The sequence below is a fragment of the Armigeres subalbatus genome, chromosome 2 (assembly GCF_024139115.2).
Source record: "Armigeres subalbatus isolate Guangzhou_Male chromosome 2, GZ_Asu_2, whole genome shotgun sequence".
Lineage (NCBI taxonomy): Eukaryota > Metazoa > Arthropoda > Insecta > Diptera > Culicidae > Armigeres > Armigeres subalbatus.
Window position 1 is genome coordinate 61,987,833 of NC_085140.1, and position 21,784 is coordinate 62,009,616.

The 21,784-nt window shown below is 39.9% G+C and overlaps 2 protein-coding genes across 6 annotated transcripts in view; one reads left to right on the forward strand and one right to left on the reverse strand.

Moving 5' to 3' along the window:
• The window catches only part of LOC134208734 (chondroitin sulfate N-acetylgalactosaminyltransferase 1), a 188,054-nt gene that overhangs the window by 103,015 nt on the left and 63,255 nt on the right, over nucleotides 1-21,784 (forward strand). For both annotated transcript variants that reach the window (XM_062684591.1, XM_062684592.1), the window contains one exon: nucleotides 10,281-10,628. The gene's annotated coding sequence lies outside the window, so the exon portion shown is untranslated. The remainder of the gene's footprint in view (nucleotides 1-10,280; nucleotides 10,629-21,784) is intronic.
• LOC134208735 (synaptobrevin) overlaps nucleotides 1-21,784 on the reverse strand; it is a 79,451-nt gene that overhangs the window by 19,835 nt on the left and 37,832 nt on the right. The window contains exon 4 of one of the 4 annotated variants that reach the window (XM_062684596.1): nucleotides 10,865-11,792. The exons of 2 other annotated variants lie outside the window; for them this stretch is intronic. In XM_062684596.1, the coding sequence (XP_062540580.1) occupies nucleotides 11,776-11,792 (17 nt within the window). In that variant the 3' untranslated portion in view covers nucleotides 10,865-11,775. Of the gene's footprint in view, nucleotides 1-10,864; nucleotides 11,793-11,858; nucleotides 12,018-21,784 lie in introns of those variants that run through there. One more of the 4 variants, XM_062684595.1, reaches the window with a different exon arrangement.

Here is a 21,784-nt window from a genome sequence, read left to right on the forward strand (position 1 = left end):
AACCCACTCCCGAAAATTGACGTAGAGACTCGTTGGGGATCCTTATTGAAATGGTTAACTTACTCCGTAAGAATGAACCATCTAGTCCTAGGAGACATCTTCAAATTCATCAAGATATGCCAATTTCAAATGAAAAAAACTTCTGCATGAAATAGGTTTGTCGCGGTTGCCATCGACGCCCTTTCAAAACGTTCGAAAACAATGATGAAAAGCGAAGCATTCCGGGCAGCAATGCTATTCGACCAAAGATGTTGTTTATGGAATCACCGTATATTACAACCGAGGACAAACTTGCTGCGAATGTAATAAATGAAAATAAAATCCCACCTTTTTTATTTAAAATACATAACTACGAAAAGTTTTGCAATAAGTTCATCTATATAATTTATCTCAATGTTAATTTCAACCCACTATGCAAGAATTTGAAATTAGAATACCTGTAATGCATTATTTACTAATAAAATAATGGTTTGTAGAAATAATCCTCTTGTTAATTTTTTGCCCACTTCTTTGAATAGCGAACAAACAAATCTTGACCTGAAAGTGAAGCTTTTGGAGTTGGTGAACACCAGAAAACGTCTTCCAGTAAATGTGATCAAGTACAGCAACAATTCACTGACTGGGCTGTGTGGGCGCTCGATAACTGGTCTGCGGCCAGATTAAAAACAGTTAACTGTCAAAAGAAGACGTCAAATGAATTCCGACTCTTTCATGTCAGAACGAACAAGAGGCGTTTGGGAGGAAAATCTTTTTTGGCTGAAAAGAAATGTTTGACCAGTTTAATTTCATATCAAAGTTATAACAACATTAGTTATGTTTATTTTTTCTTAAATTGCCAACATTTTTTACCATTTTCAGTATAATTTGAACCACGTTCAATATACATAGCTAGAAAACAAAGTTAATTGTCTACATTATGGATAAGAATCCGCCGTTAATAGCGTACCGGATTTTTATCCATAATGTAGGCAATTATCTTTAATGTAGATTTTAGTACCGAATAATTATATCAACCCTTGTTATAATGTTGATGTTAAGGTATCTGCCTCTGTTATAATTATGTTACGACTAGAGGGATTGATTTTTGTTATTTTAACAACTAACCAGGCAAATTTATAACAATTTTTTTTAAACAAAATTCTTCTGAAGTAAATAACCCCCCCAAGCAGCACACTTATCATAAGCGTGTTGCTGTCACTTATATACGACCAAATCCAGTCATATATGAGTTGTTACAACAAAATTGATCTAAATTGTGTTACTCGGGCCCCATGTTATAATTTTGGTATGCATTCCTTGTCGGGTAGCACTTGCAGATGATGTTTCCATCGATGAATCCCCAACGAAGTTCGCTTCGATTGAAGGACTCTCCTTGTTCAAAACCGATTACGCTTTATCGGAAAATAGCCCACTTGTTAGCCTTGCAGGATTTTTATCGTCGTCGTAGACACTATATCAGCCATCGACAAATTGATCTCCTCGTCCGTAGTAGTAGTACCAGCCAGAGTATCAACCACTTTTACCAGATTTGTCATATCATCTATTATGTATGGCTCATCAGGTTCAGCTGGAGCCCAAACGCATTCTGGGAACTGGTCCATCAATTTTTTGCAAAAGTTTTTGATTATAGACGCACTGATCTCATCCCATGGAGAAGAAAGCCATTAAATGCTTTGTAGTAGCGTAATTTTTTTTGAGTCGATCTTCGAACTTCAACTTTTCATTTTCAAGTATTGATGATAGCATGAGTTTTCGTTTGTACCTTGATTTTATAGCATTGATCACTGACTGGTCCATCGCTCGTTAAACTTCATTTTCTCTAGAACATCCACAATTTTCTTCGGTGAAATGAAGCGGTCAGTGCGGCCGTTGGCGTCAGCATCGATGCTGAAAAGCTTTTCGCGTCGGAGAACATTATATTGATAAGAAAATTATTTTGAGCTTTTTAGTGGAATGTTTTCACCTGTCATAAGACGAGTTTATACAATCCCATTGAATTCCACCACTTAATTGTATCTTGACAGATACGTATTTCGACCTCAACAGTAAGGCCGTCTTTAAGACACTGAAGACGGCCTTACTGTTGAGGTCGAAATACGTATCTGTCAAGATACAATTAAGTGGTGGAATTCAATGGGATTGTATAAACTCGTCTTATGACAGGTGAGGATTATATTTTTTCTTTCTTCAACATAGAAAGCAATCTTTTTGAACGAGTCCTATACCCGGTCAGTAATCAAGTGACGTTTCACTCAACCTCTGGAAGGCTCATGCAAGTCTTCTTTGATGGATCTCGCATGGATTTCTCAGACATTTTGTCTTCCTTGGCAATTTTTTATTGATGGAATGCACCAGGTTGCAAGCAATCTTTCCACGAGCCGATTTGATCACGTTTGGCATACACAGAAAAAAATAATGAAAAGTAGACAGCGCTTAAAACTTGAGATGCGGAAATTTACACTATTCTACGCGGAAATGGACCTCTGACATCCAGCGGCAGAGTATGAAATGCTATTCCCCGGAAGCTATACCTAAGCCCCATCCCGGTGGATAGGGAACCTTGGGTCAACAACTTACTGTTCCCGAAACATCAATTTGTTCGAGAATCCGATAATGAAAGAATACGGACTGATTTTACGGCGACGACTCTTAGCGCGAAACAACGGACACGAATAGGAACATGGAACGTTTTAACCCTAGCCTAGCAGGGTAAATTGGCACAACTTGCCAATGAGGCACGCCGCATGAAGCTTGAGATCCTGGGACTGAGTGAAGTCCGTTGGCCAAACTTTGGAGAACACAGAACGCCGTCGGGACAAGTTCTGCTATACTCTGGTTTACGAGGTGAACACGCTCCCCGGCATCGCGGAGTTGGCTTCCTACTAAGCGCTCAGGCACACTCTGCGCTTATGAAGTGGGAACCTATAAGTGAAAGGATAATCGTTGCCAGATTTAGAACACGGGTCCGAAACCTTACTATAATCCAATGTTATGCGCCAACCGATGCTGCCGATCTGCAAGACAAAGAGAACTTCTACAGTCAACTCAATGCCGTCGTAGATATAATTCCGAAGGGTGATATCAAGATCTGTTTGGGCGACTTCAATGCGAAGATCGGATCCGACAACTCGAACCATGAGCGCATTATGGGACGCCATGGTCTCGGAGAATTGAGCGAAAACGGAGAGCTGTTCGCAGAATTTTGTGGTAATAACGACATGGTGCTCGGGAGATCGCTCTTCCCTCATCGACCGGTTCACAAGGTCACGTGGGTCTCCCGTGACGGCTTTACAGAAAATCAAATCGACCACATCTGCATCAGCCGAAAATGGAAACGGAGCCTTCTTGATGTACGGAATAAACGTAGTGCCGATATCGCGTCTGATCATCACCTCCTCATCGGCGAAATACGCCTGCGCATTGCGCGGATTCGTCGGCAGGAGGAAAGAGTTGAACGACGATTCAACACACGCCGACTGGCAGATGCCACGGTGAAACGGTCCTTCGTTGAAGAACTGGAGACGCGTGCTGCAGATATTCCGGAAGGTGGCAGCGTGGAAGACCAATGGACCGCCATCAAGAATGCCTTCATCACCACCAGCGAGAACAATCTGGGCGAACTACGCACCCAGAGAAAACAATGGATCACCGATGAGACCTGGAGAAAGATAGAGGAGCGAAGAGAAGCCAAAGCCGCGATAGAGCGATCGAAAACCAGAGGAGCCAAAGTCTTAGCCCGTCAACGATACGCGGCTCTTGAGAAGGAAGTAAAACGCTCATGTCGACGGGACAAGGGAGCGTGGGCAGACTCTCTGGCTGGCGAAGGAGAGAGAGCCGCCGCAACCGGGGACATTCGCCTCCTCTACGATATCTCACGACGCTTAAGCGGGGCGAAGATGAATGCAACGATGCCTGTGAAAGACGCGAATGATCAGTTATTGACCGACCCAACTGACCAGCTGAAACGCTGGATCGAGCACTTCGAACAACTTTTTCAAGTGCCAGCCAGGCCATCACCATCTCGGCATGACCTGCCTAGGATCCGACGTATAACACGCGTCAATACCGAAGCTCCATCACTGCTAGAGATTCAAACAGCCATCCAAAGCATGACATCGAGTAAAGCCCCAGGGGTCGACCGCATATCAGCCGAGATGCCCCATGACATCCGCTCAACTACTGCATCGTTTATTTCGTAATATCTGGGACACCGCAACTTTCCCGGTCGACTGGATGCAAGGTATCTTAGTGAAGGTGCCCAAAAAGGGTGACCTGACTGTATGCGATAACTGGCGAGGCATTATGTTGCTGTGTACCGTTCTCAAAGTTCTGTGCTAAATTATCCTAGCCCGGATTCAGGAGAAGATCGATGCGACTCTCCGGCGGCAGCAAGCCGGATTCCGTGCCGGAAGATCCTGTGTGGACCATATTGTCACGCTCCGCATCATTCTGGAGCAGGTCAACGAATTCCAAGAGTCCCTTTACTTGGTATTCATTGACTACGAAAAAGCTTTCGACCGTCTCAATCACGAGAATATGTGGGGCGCCCTGAGACGCAAGGGAGTTCCTGAGAAAATCATCGGCCTCATCGAGGCACAGTACGAGGCCTTCTCGTGTAGAGTGCTGCACAATGGGGTCTTGTCCGACCCTATCCGGGTCGTAGCTGGTGAGGCAAGGATGTATTCTATCACCGTTACTGTTCCTCATCGTAATCGACGAGATTCTGGTAGATGCGATTGACCGTGAACCAAACCGCGGGCTGTTATGGCAGCCTATAACCATGGAGCACCTAAATGACTTCGAATTGGTGGATGATGTTGCACTCCTCGCGCAACGGCGCTCTGATATGCAGAGTAAGCTCAACGACCTTGCCGAGCGCTCCTCTTCGGCAGGTTTAGTCATCAACGTCAGCAAAACCAAATCGTTGGATGTAAGTACGGTGACTCCTTCCAGTTTCACAGTAGCCGGGCAACCAGTGGAGAATGTTGAAAGCTTCCAATATCTTGGTAGCCAAATGGCGTCAGACGGCGGTACCAAGATCGACATGGGCGCACGGATAAAGAAAGCAAGGGCTGCCTTTGCGAGTTTAAGAAATATCTGGAAAAACAGGCAGATAAGTGAACGCACCAAAATACGAATTTTCAACTCTAACGTGAAATCTGTGCTGTTATACGCTAGCGAAACATGGTGTGTATCAGTGGAGAACACTCAACGGCTGCAGGTGTTCATTAGAGATGCCTGCGGTATATAATTCGGGCCTGGTGGCCTCACAACTGGATCTCAAACAACGAGCTCCATCGTCGTTGTCACCAGAGGCCGATAGCAACAGAAATTCGGAATCGGAAGTGGGGCTGGGTCGGCCACACTCTACGTAGGGGCGGAAACGAAATCTGTAAACAAGCATTAGACTGGAACCCAGCAGGACATCGCAGCAGAGGCAGACCCAGAGGCTCATGGCGGCGAAGCCTCAATAAAGAAATAAAAGAAGTCGACCGAAATCTAACCTGGCAACAGGTTAAAGCGATAGCCGGGCAACGCTCAGGATGGAGATCTTTCAAGTTGGCCCTTTGTACCACCGGACTAACTAAATCCACAATTTTCGTCGGTGAAATGAAGCGGTCCGTGCGGCCGTTGGCGTCAGCATCGATGCTGAGAAGCTTTTCGCGTCGGAGAACAGGATTATATTTTTTCCTTCTTCAACAAAGAAAGCAATTTTTTTGAACGAGTCACTCGTAATTCCTATACCCCAGGGCTGCCCAACGTACGGCCCGCGGGCCGGATGCGGCCCTCAGCTCCATTTTTTGTGGCCCGCGGCGCGTAAGGAAAATAAACTCAGATTCGGCCCACCAGCTTTTCTATCCGGCTCGAGGAGCTCATATTCCGAACACTGGCGTTTTAGCACCCTAAAACTAAAACTTTTATCGGTTTTCCATACTGAGGATCAAGATTACAAACGAATTCGAATTTCTGTGAAGAAAATTAAACGATTAAAGCCAAAATGTAAATGGTCAAAGGGAGTGTTCGGAATATGAATCAAAACGGTAACTTTTAATCAAAGCTTGAAACGAAAAATAATATTTTTAATAATTTGAAAAGACACAAAATGTTGATGTGGAACATCGCGTTTTTAATAAAGATTGGCACGAGTAGTTTACATCCACGTTGAAAAAAGGAATTTGCTCAGAAAGTTTTGCTATATTGATGTAACAGTATCTGAATCCAAGCATTCTATGAAATATGATATTTGAAAGGACTCAGAAAGGAAACAAAAGTTGGTAGAGATTCAAAGGTAGGGCACTCAATCAATTTAAATTTCCATTCGTTGATTCAATTTTTCATAATAATAGAACTTATCATAGAAACAACAAACTTTCTTCACTCAAGCAAATACGAAGTCAGAGAATGCAGTACGGCCCAGTTTTGCTGTTAGTAAGATTTTAACAAAACGGATAAAACTGTTCCAAGACAGAGAGTTTATTAAGGAAATCATTTCGGTTGTTGTTTACATCGTGTGTCCAAGAGTCAGTTAAGAGTGGCGACACTGTCAGAATTGGGACACGGTGAAGAATAAAAGTTCTCGCTGGAGACTTACATCGTGTGTCCAAGAGACAGTTAAGAGTGGCGACACTATCAGAATTGGGACACGGAGAAGAATAAAAGTTCTCGCTGGAGACTTGAAAGCTACGTTACGTGAAAAAAACGCATGCTTCGTATTATACTCTCATAGAGGTGAGCCAGCCCAGGGTTGCAAGCCTCCCTAACAAAGATAAAAAAAACGTGGCAAAGTTGACTGTCTTCATAAGAGGAATTGATGGTCATCTTCGAATGGCAGAGCAATTGACAGCTTTCCCTTTACAGAGAACAGCTAAACGGGAGAACCTGAGGGCTGATAAGACCTGTGAAGGAACTTTTTTTCTGCTTCGAAAACTTAAGGGACCTTACGATTGATGGAGCACCAGCAATCAATGCCAGACAATTCTAAGCTTGGAGAAGCAATCACAAACGTATGGCGATATTTCAGTGCCATAATGCATATTCACCAAAAGAATCGATGTGTGAAAACGATCAATATTCCTCAAGTATTATTGACGCTTGTTATTAAGAAGACAATCAACTTTATCAACGTTAGGGATCTCAACCACCACCAATCATGGATGATGTTGACGGAAATGACGAATACGGATACTTGCTGTATTATTGCTAAGTTCATTGACTAATCCTCGGTAGGGTAACAGTGGTATTTTGGACATCTGAATATATTTTGGACTTTTGGCCAAGCTCTTGGCTATATTTTCTTCAATTTTTGTTACATCAATATGGTTAAAATGTAATTATGAAAGAGACTAATCAGACACATGATTCCTATTTATTTGAAAGAAGCTAAGTGGAAAAACACACAAAACGTAGCCAAAAGTCCAAAATATTTTCAGATGTCCAAAATACATCATGCTTGAGAGATTTTTGTTCAAAAAGAAAATGCCACTATTTTTACAAAATAAAAGGAAACCACTGCTCGAGCTGAATGATCCTGAATAGATGAGTGACTTGTCTTTTCAAACATCTCAATGACGAACATAATGCACTTTGGCACAGTGGATTGGTAAAATCTGGTACATTTCTTTCATGCTGTTGAAAACAGTTAATGCTAATCTGTTCAATATGGTGGTAAAGTAACGAAAACCCAATTTTTTCAACACCGTTTACCGATGTGAATAATTTACCAGAAATGTGTCAAATGGGTTCCCAATACAACAACGAAAACAAAAAAAAATTGTTTGAACGCAATAAAATCTTGTTTAGCTTTTTAAGAAAATGAAAAAAAAACACTGATAGGGTAAAACGTCCTATCGTTGTGGTATGTCCTAATGTTGTGGTAGTGTTTAAATAGTCCATCCTGGATATAACAGCATCAAAAACAATTATGGATCCGTTAAAACTCTTCGAATCAACCTTCAGAACACCTTTTGTTTGACAAAATTCCGTTCAAAATGATGTAAAATCAACGCTTTCCGTTAAAAAATTGCTTCCTTTGAGCCTATTATTGCGGTAGTGCTAAGGTCCTATTGTTGTGGTATCGCTCTCCATAAGAAATACAGGCAATACCGTAACAATAGGACTGACCTTCAAAAAATACCGCAACAATAGGCAATTGCGTCCTATTATTGCGGTATTTTGTTTTTATTGTGATAAAATCAAAACTACATAAGTTTAGCACAATTGACGTAATATTTACGAAACAAGAGGTAACCAGCATCCTATTCGACTAGTGGAATATGAAAAAAGATAAACAGTTAATTTTTAAAGAATTTTCGAAATTAATTTTGTTTCGATGCGGCGCTTAAGCCCTCCATAATAGGTCGTTTTACCCTAATTTTGATAATAATCAGAAAGTATGTACCGAATATTTTCTGGCCCGCCAGCAAGTGTGAATCCTAGAAATTGGCCCGTGGCTTGAAAAGGTTGGGCAGGCCTGCTATACCCGGTCAGTAATCAAGTGACGTTTCACTTAACTTCTGGAAGGCTCATGCAAGTCTTCTTTGATTGATCTCGCATGGATTTCTCAGAAATGTTTACTTCCTTGGCATTTTTGTTGATGGAATGCACCAGGTTGCGAGCAATCTTTCCACGAGCCGATTTGATCACGTTTGGCATACGTACAAAGCATGGACGTCCACCTCCCGGCTTCCGCTGCTTAGATCCATCCTGCAGAGACGTTTTAAGGCGATAAACTGTGGCCAAAAGACATTCTACCACCATAGTAATCTCATTCGGCGTCTTCTGGGCGAGCAACAAACTAGTAACCACTTCTTTTGCGTACATTTTTAGAAATTTGCATTTAAACAATTACAATCTCTCGGTGCATCATTTGAAAGTAAACATAAACAAATATACTTTCAACAGAAATTAGTCACTAGCTACTCGAATTAACCCAATATTCAAGTTTGAACATTTTCGCATTATTTTCTGCCGCACCCTGTACTAGCCGGTCTCAGCTAAGTTAAGCTATTTAGACCGAGAAATAAACACTAATTCATCAGCAGATTGACAATTTTACATCATCGCTGACACTCCTTACGAACTAATTGGGGAGAAACCATTATGCCGTATATAAACCTTCTATTACGGTTGTGTTGAGCACGTCATTTGAGGAATCTATACCATTTCGTCGAAAGACATTTAGTCGAATGACATTTGGTCGAAGTGACATTTAGTCGAAAATGTTTTTTTAATCCTTTAGAGATGCAGGACATTTGGTCGACAGTACACTACGTCGAATGGACATTTGGCTAAATGGGCATTTAGTCAAAATCAGATTTTAGAAAGGGTATTTGAAAGAAAAGAACTTTAGTCAATAACAATTAAAAAATAAATGGCTTATTGCGGTGTTTCTAAATGTCACATAAATTATTGCTCCAATAATGTCCAAAGAATGATGGGTTCATAATAATACGAAAACGGTGAATATTTCGAGAATATTCCCGCCTGCTTATTGACTTTGGTGTTCTCCTCTAACCGACCTGGTCAAAAGAAATTTAGTCGAATGATGTTTTGTCATTAGACATAACGTTGAATAGATTAGGCTATATTACTAATTGGTTGGTATTAAATTTTCGGCCAATAATTAACGAATTATGGTTGAAAAACAGTTTTATACTGAGCTAATTTTTGTATAAATATTGAGTGAAAGAAAGAGGATCAATGAAAAGAATATGAAAAACATTTCTATTCGACCAAACGCCGACTACGATGAAGTATTGGTAAAATAACATTGATTTGGAAAATTTCACCATCTGTACCTAATATTTGACTATTTCTGAAGGTTTTCAATTTTTCTATAATACACCAGGGTCTCCGGAAGTTTCTGTTAGCTCAGGTGGAAAATCCTTATTGGCATCCGTATTCGTTTCTTCCGCTGCTGATTGAACTTCCCCACGTCCACTGAATTCCTCTAATCAGTTTATTCATGTATCTTGTGGATTATTTATTTAAATTAACCAAAAATCTATTGACGAATTATCCATTTAACTAACTACAATTATTATTAATTATAAACACTTTCAACATTCGACTTATTTTCCATTCGACTAAATGTCCCTTCGACCAAATGTACTTTCGACTAAATGTCATTCGACGAACTGTCCCAAAGCCTCATTTGAGAACTATGGAGGATTGATACCCTGTAGATTTTATTATCCCTTGTAGTCCTTAGGTGTTGGCTTACACGCCCGCGAGATAAAAGATTCATTATTCATCAACGTATGTTTTTCTTCTCTTTCCAGGAAATGCTTCGATGCTACCATTACTGATTGATGCAAATAGTAGTAGGAAAAACTATAGCTTCGGAATGAAGCAGAGCAGAAGAAACATCTTGCCAGTTGGAAAAGTGATAATTTAACAGTTGCCATGTTTACGAGTCGACATGATAATAGATACCAAGAGTAGATCGTGATTACAGCAGCCAATGAAGTGAAATGGAAACAGAGAAAAAGTTCATTATGAAATGCACTGAAGTGATGTGGAAAGTTGTGGTATGAATATTATAAGGTATCCAGACGGAACAAACATCAAGTGAACCACAATCGAGACTTCACTGGATGGAGTAATGTATCTGATTTACCAGCAAAAAGGTACTCACCATGATTATTTTATTGGGACTTTCGGATATGACTTAAGGCACCGAGAAACAGGCGTTATACATCAAATAATTCATAGTTGTAATCATGCTTGAATCTACCATGAATAAGATGAGTTTGTGTCGAGTGTAACGCCTGTTTCTTCGTCATTAAAGGCAAATATTTACAAAGCTTGAAGCGTGGGACAATTTTCACAAATGGGCAAAAGCTATCAAAAAACACTTAAGCAGTTTTCTTCCTATACATAGTACAACTAGTATCCTTTAATATATTTAAAGATTGGCATTCCATAAAGATAGATTGATAACAATTATATAAAAGTCTACATAATAGCATTCTCATCGTCGCTAGTTAAATTTCATTTTTTCGAGAAAAATAATTGACGTTTCGTCCTGTAACCTTGTTAGAATGGAAACTGTTAGGTAAATTAATTTAGTGATGCCTTCATTTCCTGATTGCCATAAGTGGTTCTACATTCTTAAACTGGTAAAGGATTTTACAGTCAAAACCGGAAACCGATGACTATTGGTGTTAATCTATTTCAAGCTCACGATAAGTTCCTGAACTTCATCACTTCCTCGTCTAGAGCCCAGGCTGACCTAACCTTTGAGACCTTTATTGTTTTATTGCTTCTGAATCCGAGTGGAAATCGTTTTTTTCCTTCTTAATTTTTAACGCAAATAAGGCGATAGATGAATCACCTTTATTTCGTATACGGACCTTTTTTCCCCCACCATGATCGAAAGAAGAAACCGCCTCGTTCCAAGCATCAATGGATAAAAAAAAAGATTCAACAACGGATCATGCCATTTTTTCACGGTCATCTATTATGCTATCGTGCTGCGATAATCTTCCGCCGTACAATTTCTGAAAGGTCCTGTCCTTTCTTTTCTTTTCTGCGAAGGAAAATGGTCACCTATCATAATGGTTCTGGGCCGGCATCTAGGAAAAAATAAATTGGATTGCGCGTTTTTCTCTGACGGCGAGTTTTCTCCCCTTTTCGGTGCGTGATCCTAAACGTGTTATTCTTCGTCTTCATTGTTACTGGGAGGAAAAAGAACTGTGGATGGTTCTGCTACGAGTGTGCGTGTATGTATGCATGTACTTGTGTGCGCGTTTGGGGGACGTTGAAAGAAATGGTTTAATAAATGATGGAGACTGAAATTATAAGAAGAACGGTCAAAGATCAGATTTATTCTGCACACGATGGATCTATTCTATACCAATTGGGTTAGGCTGTTAGCTTCTGGTGGGTTAGCAGTCTTAGTAAAGGAAGCAAACGTGGATATACTCGCTTCTACGTGGGTCCCTTGGCCAAAATCCCGAGATCCTGGACTTGGGTCTGTTATTTTCTGTGCTAGTTAGTTTGAGTGACAATTACGACTAGAAACAAAATACAAACGGTTGCATTTTATCGAGAGTTAGGAAAAACAGTTTTGGGACAAAGATATTTAATTTGCTTATATACTATGACATGAAACAATAAAATTGAAAATAGAAAACGAACAGGAATTCCCGGCAGGCTGTAGCGCTTCAGCACATCCCTTAACATTAAACACAGTTCTACAGTCTTGCAATTCGCGAGAATTATGTCACAAACTCTAAATATTTGAACTCACACCGACAAGTCATGTTACTAATGCTGTAGAAAGTTCTAACACTTCTTGTTTTCAATCTTATCTGAGATCTGCATTTCGAATCATTTATTTACGGACTGAATTTCTGAACAATCAGTCGTCAAAATCATCTAGCCGTGAGTTGAATGTTCGATTGTTGATATCAGACAGAAGAAAACTATAAAACAATAATGAAGCACAAAACATCTCATCTAACGCTATAAAGGAAGCAAAATCCTTCCGTACATGAACAATATCATGAATAACGGAAGAAAATTCAGAGCCCAATGCTTCAAAGGCGGTTCTAGCATCTCGGATATAGCTCAGTGAGATCAATGTGAAAATTTACGAGAAATCCAATCGAACTGTTTGGAAACCTTTTCGCTTTCCTCGTAGTTTCAATGGAATCGGCAACGAGAGGTCAGAATGGAGGCGCGGCTTTCGCTTCCGCCCCTCCTCGATTCTGTTCACCAATGTACCCAGCTGGGAAACAGAATTATAAATTGTGACACCGATGGCTTTGCACACTCCTACCGCATTTAGGGTCCTTTCATTCAAACTGAGCCTGTTTGCGAACCAGAGAAATGGGAAGGGGTAGAAGCGACGACTCCAGAAAGCCGAATCGATGAAAATGAATGAAACAAAGTTACTTTTAGTATTGTGATTTTTCTTCCTCCACCACTTTCCGGTGGATGGGGATGACAGTGGAAACTTGTTTGCTGCTTTAGTTATTTGTAGCAAACCTAGTCAGCGTAAGTTGTATACGAGATGATGATGTTTCTTGGGCCAACCCACAACCGTACAAAAAGGGTAAATAAATTGAAGATTGTCTTGTTCACCTCCCTACTCGGAACCAGGGTAGGCATATTGTTTTTCCCAATATAATTTGTTTCCTAGGGTTTCGTCTCGGAATGGGGAAGCGGGACGGTAACTGGAATGGGAAATTGGGACTAGGTAAAAGAGAGGCAAAGGTCGATGGTTTGAGGAAAATCATGATTGTGAAACGTGTGACTTGCTACGAAATAGATTTCGTTAGTCAATCATCACAAGTTTAAAGCTCAATAGGGTGCCATTCAAAAAGTTCGAGTCAGAAAAGGACCATCACTTTTATGAGGCTTATGATTACTGAAATAAATAGGCACTATTTTTACTGACAATTTATTAAAACAGTGGAATGTATAGACAAACCTAGCAAAAGACTACCAAATGTAGGAGTCGTTGAATATATTGACTTCCACTAAATATATTTGAAAGTAAATGTTATAAGACACATGGCCATTAGATTCGTGTCCATTAATGGAGTGGTTGAATGTGGAATGAATTTTCAAAAAAATCTTTGATTGAAAAAAAAACTGTCACTAAGGCAATACCCCTTGCCTCTCATTGGAATAATCCCAAATAACTCCGTGGTTAACGAATGGTCCAAAACCCAAGGACTTGAATTGAGAAATCGGCTGTTACTTGCAATTGGCTCCACTAGTAGTCTTCTTGCTGCGACGTGGTCTTGAAAGAAATGATGCATCTACGATTATCTTCGTACACTGTTCTAATATTTTTTATGTTGCTGCACTTAACGCCACGCCATTCCGCTTCACTTGATAAAGTTGTCATTGTTGTCTGTTTCTTTCAAGACCAAGCTACGGTTCCAAATAATTGATTATGAAATCGCTCAGTAGATCCTTAGTATCAGTAGCCCAATCTGCGTCAGTGAATCCAGGCTTTGCTTCGGTATCTCGTGTGAATGAGAGGGTGGTGCGGTGGGCCGGGCACTTAGCCAAAATGCCGGACAGTAATCCGGTAAAACTGGCTCTCGACAACGATCCGACAACGAGGCGAGGTGCACAGCGGGCAAGGTGGATCGATCAGGTGGAGGATGATTTGCGGACCCTCCGCAGACTGCATGGTTGGCAACGTGCAGCCATGGACCGAGCTGAATTGAAGCTGAAACTTTTGTGTACTGCACAGGCCAGTCAGGCCTTAGACTGGTAATAAATAATAAAAAACGAAAAGCGAAATTTCAAAAGGCAGAATTCTGTCATTTCTTAGTTTTACACAGACGTCTGCTTGAGGTAAGGCAGGATATGATTCCTTCTTTAAAAGCACGTCCCTTGTCTACTTTCTATCGGGGATACGCCGTTTGGAATAAAGTCGTTAGGCATGAACAAATTTGGCATAATAGTCGTAATGCATAATAGCCGTTTGGCATAATAGATTAAAATAGTAAACGAGAAAGGCAAAACAGAAAAATTAAAATTCTTTCAGAATTTTTATTAGGCCGATACAAATATTATATTTATTTTATGTCACCCCCCCCCCCTTCATTTTTCCAAAAATATCGAGGGGGCGAAATTTTTTTTTTTTTTCAATTTTGAGCATTATGTATCTCTGTTTTTATTTTGGCACGAAAGATATCATTTATAGACCATACATTTGTCACCAAGAGTATTTAAAGTGAAAATATGAGCATATATCTCTATCGGCATAAATATTCTATATTCGTCTAAGATCCCTTGCAATATGTGGCCAACCCATTTCCATCCACGCTTTCGAACATCTATTGTTATCGGTATTTAGTATTTATCGGTTGCTCGGCACACAATATCCAACTGTTATCGTCGAAAATATAAATTTTAGATAGAGTAGAACATTTGAATTTTGGTGCGTGTATCAATCCAATCTGGCTGGGTCTTCAAATATTTCGAAAACTCGCGAAGGTAGTCATTCTGACTAATGCTTCCATGTCGATCCCAATTTTGCAATCTGATGATATCAGATTGTCAAGATATTGAAATCTTTCGATCGTTCGACTACTTCAAAGTTTGAGGGGCTGTTCTCGATGATACTCAACCACATGGTCCTGCTGACGTTGACGGTAAGACGTCCCAAGGAAGCATACGGTCAGCTCGTTGAGCCTACTCCACAGAAAAGAGCGTCTAGGTGTTTCACAAAAATAAACTGTCAAACAGCTCAAGGTATGGAATACGGGCAATCTTACCTACCAAGATCTCATCGATTACGATGAGAAGTGACCGTGGAGATGAAATGCGTCCTTGCTTCACATCAGCGACTATGTGAATGGGGTCGGTGAAGCTACGACCCTATCTGTAAATCGCTTGCATAAATGGGGTAAGATTTTCGTAATTCAGACAATATGAATCCCTTCCGTAATCAATGAATATTTAGCAAATAAAGGTACACTTCCACTTGTTTGACCTGCTCCATAATGATGCGGAGCGGATATTGCATAATAGTTGCTTCAACATTCGCACAGACAGAATAGGGTCAGCCCTGAACACCTCAGCTGAAAGCCGATCGACCTTGAGGGCCTCTTTAGATTTCATGCGTCGGATGGCTGAGACTTGAAGAAGGTGTTCAAAGTGCTCGAACCAACATTTCAGCTGTCCAAGTCAGTGAGTAATTGAGACAATAATCTCCGGATGCTGAGCCATCCTTTCTTTATCGGTCAGGATGACCACCTATGCCTGACTGTCCTGTTTGCAGCAGCGCCCGACTCTCACTTACAGATAAACATACCGTTAACGGAACTCGTAATTTACTCCTCTGGTTCTTCCCGTTTCTCAGCCTTTACTACTCTACGCTCCTAAATCTTCCGCCGCGTAATCCATTATTTTCGTTTGATGCGCAGCTCACCCAAGTTGTTCTCGTCGGTTTCGATAAAAGCATTCTTCGCCGCTCACTTCTCTTCTACACTGCTACCTTCCAGAACATGCACTACCCGAGTTCCAAGTTCTTCAACGAACGATCTCAGTTGGATATTATAGTCGGTCTATGTTGCTTCGTTGTCCGAGCCTCTCCTCCAGTCGCTGAATCGCTGCGCTGTCGGATCTTGTCAATTAGAAGATGATAGTCAAACGCGATGCTAGCTCTGCGTTTATTACGGACTCAAGAAGGCACCGTCTCCGTTTTCAGCTGATCCATTTCTAGAGAATCCAAATACTTGAATCTTTTTCTCAGAACATATTTACTAATTGCGAGGAGACCATTCATCAGAACGTATTATTTCCCAAAAAGTGAAAGTAAAGCAATACTATTTTATTGAATTTTCGTTCGTACCACTTGTTTAAATCAAACGGTCGCTCGACGTAAGGCGAAACGCGTGATGTGATCTGTATTTTAATGCAACTAAAAAATTGGAATGACTGCAACACTTTTCATTCAAAATAATATTGCTTTCACAGAAATATGACTTTATGTAAATGAAGAATCATTAGCTCATAACATGCCGTAGGAGCAAGAAATACTGCGGCACGCATTGTAATTTTTTCAAGCGAACAAAGATCATGGCAAAAGTGCACGGTCGAACATTTTAAGCGTGAAAATGTTGTGAAAACTTCCAAAGCATTATTTGGTCTACTCAGCTCTCTCATAAGCAGGATCAGAAGCAGCATTCCTAAAATCGATGTGGAGGAACCGTACAGCGGTCATGTTATACCAACAAGACTAAGCGAACCACTAAGCGAAGACGGCGAACCACGGAACATATGCCAATATTGATTAGTCTAAGTATGAAGACTAAGGACAACAGAGTTACTCTTTGTATAACATATATCAGATTGAACTGTACTTCTTTGTATTTTTTATTCCGAGCCATTCTTTTCATTCCAATTTCTTAGTTGCCGTTAATGTAAAAAAGTTGATGATGCTTTTAAAGAACGCGTTTGTTTGGAGCAATGCAAAAGGGAAGATCATTCTTTCTTTTAAATAACGCGACTGCTCTGGATAATGCATAAGAGTTGATGATGCCTTCTTTGAAAGCATGCATATTGTCTTATTCATTGCAATTATCAAGAAGTCTATATTGAAGTCCAGCTTTAAGTTGCTTAAAGAATATGATTATTAAAAATAAGTTCATTATCATTGAGTTATGCTAAAAGACTATTACGCCAAATAGCCATTATGCCAAACGGTTTTATGCCAACTGGTTTTATACCAAACGGGGTAGCCCCTTTCTATCTGTTGAAATCTCATCTCACAACTGAAACACGAACAGACTCTTAGCTTAGTATCTATTAAGCACATCCAGAGTTATTAAGTGTACGATTTCCACGATTTGGAAAGGCGAGAAAATTTGACACCCAAAAACTTCTCAGACCATATAGAGATTCGATATCAGTCACCTTCCGCATGGTATGCTTCGTACAAAGCCATATGCCTTATCGCTGAGCTACACAAGGTCTCCCCAATAAACAACAAACAATCATGCATCTGGCCGATCAACGGCCAAAGTATAACTTTCTATAGCGAAAAGAGAATCACGAAAGGTGAGCCAGCCTCGGGCTGAAAGTCTCTTTAATAAAGATACAAAAAAAAAAAAAAAAAATCACGAAAGGTACCGTCGTCGGGGGTGACAATGGGTCAAATGGGGGTGATAATGGGTCACTGTTTCAACTACTTAGAATGCTTGTAGAATAGATTGAATGTATCTGAGGGCAAGAAGACTAAAATATAAGAGACCTTTTTGAGCGGTTTGCTGTACGACCTCCAAACTGCCGGAGAGAGCGATGACCCATTATCACCCCCGATGGCGGTAGGTAGGATTGCATTGGGCTGTTTCAAATTAGGCGGGTATTTTGAACCAACAGATCAAACGGCCGGCCATTCGATCTGGTGGTTCAAAATGTCCGCCCAAGTTAAAACAGTCCAATGCAATTCTGCTTTTTGTGATTCCGCCTTTCGTGTTTCTGCCGTTTGTATCATTCTGCCTTTCGTATTCCGCCTTATTTTCCACCTTTCGTAGGTCATTTTTCTTGGATTTCGATTCCAGAGACGATAGACGTTTGGAACTCAACCGACTCATTTTGTCCAGTTTCCTCCTCAGCTGGCTTGGGATCCACGCAAAGGCTTTGTATTGTATTCAACGTCAAATGCCCGGATGAGCAGCTGGAATAACCTAAACCCATATTCCTACCCCGTCCGTCCTGAATTAAGTAATTTTGAACCTTGAGTCACCACGAGTATTATGGTCTACGTCCCTTTTCCCTACTAACTGTTAATGATAAGATGACACTGATTGTAAAAATATCATACTTAAGAATAGCGGCTCCGCAAAGTGTCACACACGACTGAGCCTACCAAATAAATGAAATGGTAAAAAAAGGCTTTGTATTACCTTTTTTTAAAATTTATTATAGAGACTTTCAACCGGAGCTAACCCAAATGGCATAATTCCATTTAGCATAATGCCGTTTGACAAAACGAGTTGAATAGCCAGGGGCCATTTGGCATAAAGACCATTTGGCATAACGACCGTTTGGCATAATAAAGAAGACTATTTTTTTTTCTCTATAATGATTTTAGGGACATTTGGCATAAAAACTCTAGGAAGCATCTCAATTTACATCTGTATTATTGCCTTATTTTGGGCACATGCGTGTTTTAAGAAGTGATTTACTTTTTCGCCTAATTCCGAGTAAATTGGAATTTAAATGGATTTAAATGAAGAAATAATGTGCTAATTTGCCTTATTCCTGAAAAATGTGATTTCCTAAAATATTTTTTTTAAATGCGTTCTTCGAATGGAGGAATGATCTACTCATTAGAATTCTGCCAGCCAAATGCATGCATGCTTTTTCGTTATAAGGAAAAATCGAGTGCTTTAAAAGATGAAATCATCAGTTCATTTATCTTATTCCGATCGTAGAAAAGTAGAAAGAAACTATATACGCTTCGACTTTTGCGTTCTTTAGAAAAATGAGTCATCAGTATTCTGTCCGGAAAAGGCGTACTTTTGAAGAAGGGTCATTTACTCATTTGCCTTTTTCCGGGCAAATGCGTACTTTAAAAAAAAGGGATCATCTACTATTTTTCCTTATTCCGGGAAATGCATACCTTCAAAGAAGGAGTCATCTACTCTTTTGCCTTATTCCGGACAAATGCGTGCTTTTAAAGAAGGAGTCATCTACTCTTTTGCCTTATTCCGGGCAAATGCGTACTTTTAAAGAAGGAGTTATCTACTCTATTGCCTTATTCCGGGCAAATGCGTACTTTTAAAGAAAGAGTCATCTACTATTTTGTTTCATCCCGGGCAAAAAGGGCGTACTTTTAAAAAAGGAGTCACCTACTCTTTTGTCTTACTCCGGGCAAATGCGTACTTTTAAAGGAGTCATCTACTCTTTTGCCTTATTCCGGGCAAATGCGTACTTTTAAAGAAGGGGTCATCTACTCTTTTGCCTTATTCCGGGCAAATGCGTACTTTTAAAGAAGGTGTCATCTACTCTTTTGCTTCATCCCGGGCAAAAAGGGCGTACTTTTAAAGAAGTAGTCATCTTCTTTTTTGCTTCATCCCGGGCAAATGCCTACTTTTAAAGAAGGCCATATTTGCCATATTCCGGGCAAATGCATACTTTTAAAGATGGGGTCATCCACTCTTCTGCCTTTTTCTAGGTAAATACGTACTTCTAAAAATGGAAATGTCGCAAACGAAAACAATGCCTGTTCCTGCAAATTTCTCAACAACTATGACCGCTCCCAGCTAACAACCACTAACAGCCACAACCAACTGGTGACGATCCGCGCCTTTTATCGAACGGAATTGGAAAATATCGCTAAAAGTCTCAAATCTTCATGAAATCAGCAGAAGAAGTCAATGTTTACGTTTGCGACTTTCACCCTTATGAAACAACAATGTCGATATATCCTACGATTAACCTTTTTTGTGCCAAATGATAGTTTTGCTAAACGGCCCATTGTATTTAATATATTTTTCCAGGATTATGCCAAATGGCCTTTATGCCAAATGAATCATTTGTTTGAGAAACTGCATAAATCCATTTTACACAATTTCGAGAAAACAACAAAAAACTGTTTTTGAACAAATTGGCACCGATTCTTTCGATTTCTTCGATGCAGATCAATAGTTTTTGGCAAAACTCAACACCCTGGGGCACTTCCAATGCAAAAACTATAAACAGTACTCCACAATTGCTCTTAAAAGTGCGTGGACTTATGTAGTTTCTCAAACATACGAAAAAAAAATTCATAGGGTAAAATGCCCAATAGTGGACCCCCTAGTAGCGGAATTTTGCTCTTCCTGTCATACGGCTTAGAAATTTTCAAAATATTAACTCTGCTTGATATCTAACAACAAGCTCTGCATCCCCTCTTCACGATACATACATAAAACACCCAAATACGAGACGTTATTCGTTGAAACTAACATTTTAAAGTCTAACTGAATTCGCCCTATAGTAGACCCCCTGGGGGTCCATAATAGGAAATTGCTTCCCTATAGTCGACACTTCATTTGATTTTCATGTTTCGTTTCGGGACGTTCTTCTTCCCTATTATGGACCCCCCAAAATATTCCTATAATGGACACTCTCGTGTTTATTTTTTATAAAATTGTAAAAAATCATCTAATTTAACTTTCCATAGCATTTCCAACGCATGTAATCAAATCATAGGACTGTAAGGTAGGTTCTCCCGGTAGAATTTCATAGCAAAATATTGACATTGTGCAGTAATAATGCAAAAATAGCTGGAGGGTCCACTATTGGTTGGGGGTCCACTATTGGTTGGGGGTCCACTATTGGTCACTTTACCCTACATTCCTGAACAAAATTTTTTTTCGTATTTTTTGCCAGAATACGTATTTTTGGACGAGGTTTCAGAATATATAAAAATCTCATTTTGGGCAAAAATGTTACCTATGCAGTTTCTCAAACAAACGCTTCAAATTGTCTTTGTGCCAAATGGCCTTTACAGGGTGTCTACTCATCTGTAAAAACAAAATTTCCTGATTTTTTCAGGTTTTTTTCCAAGCGTTTTACATTAATTTCCAGGCAAAAACAAACGTGCCATATATAGATTTTAGCAGCAAAGTAATCAAAGGTGGCTTCACAAAAACAATGATGTAAACTACTCAAGATTTTTTTTCAGGAATTCCTTCGCAAGTTCACCCAGAAATTGTTTCAGCCATTCAATCAAAATTTCTTCAGGAATCACATAGGAAATTCCTCCAGTTATTCCTTTGAAAATTTCTCCATAGATTCCATCGGAAAATCCTCCGGATTTTAAGAACTGCTTCAGGACTTCCTTCAGAATTTAATTTGAAAATTTCTTTGCTAAAACTTTGGAAAACATCTCAAGAAATTGTTTCGGAAATATCTTTAGAGATGCGTTTGGCGATTCCTTTATGTTTTTTTTTTAAATTCCTTCAGGTGTTTGTTCGAAAATGTCTTGTGAAAATCCTTCGGAAATACATTTATAAAATACTTTGCAGATTTCTTCAGCTATACTTCTGAATTTTTTTTATGAATTTCTTTAGAAACTTGGTTAAGAATTCTTTCGGATATTTCTTTGAATTTTATTTCAGCTATTTTTTTTTTAAAAACTTAAGAAAACTTCTCAAGGAAATGTTCCGGAAATATGTTTGGGAATTTCTTCAGGAAATCCTTCAGAACTTCTTACAAAAACTCCTTCAGGAAATGTGTTGATGCAAAAATATGAGATTGCTGGGTCCATGACCATGACGTTAGGCATAATACCTTCATTATGTCGTGGGCTGTCTTAGGG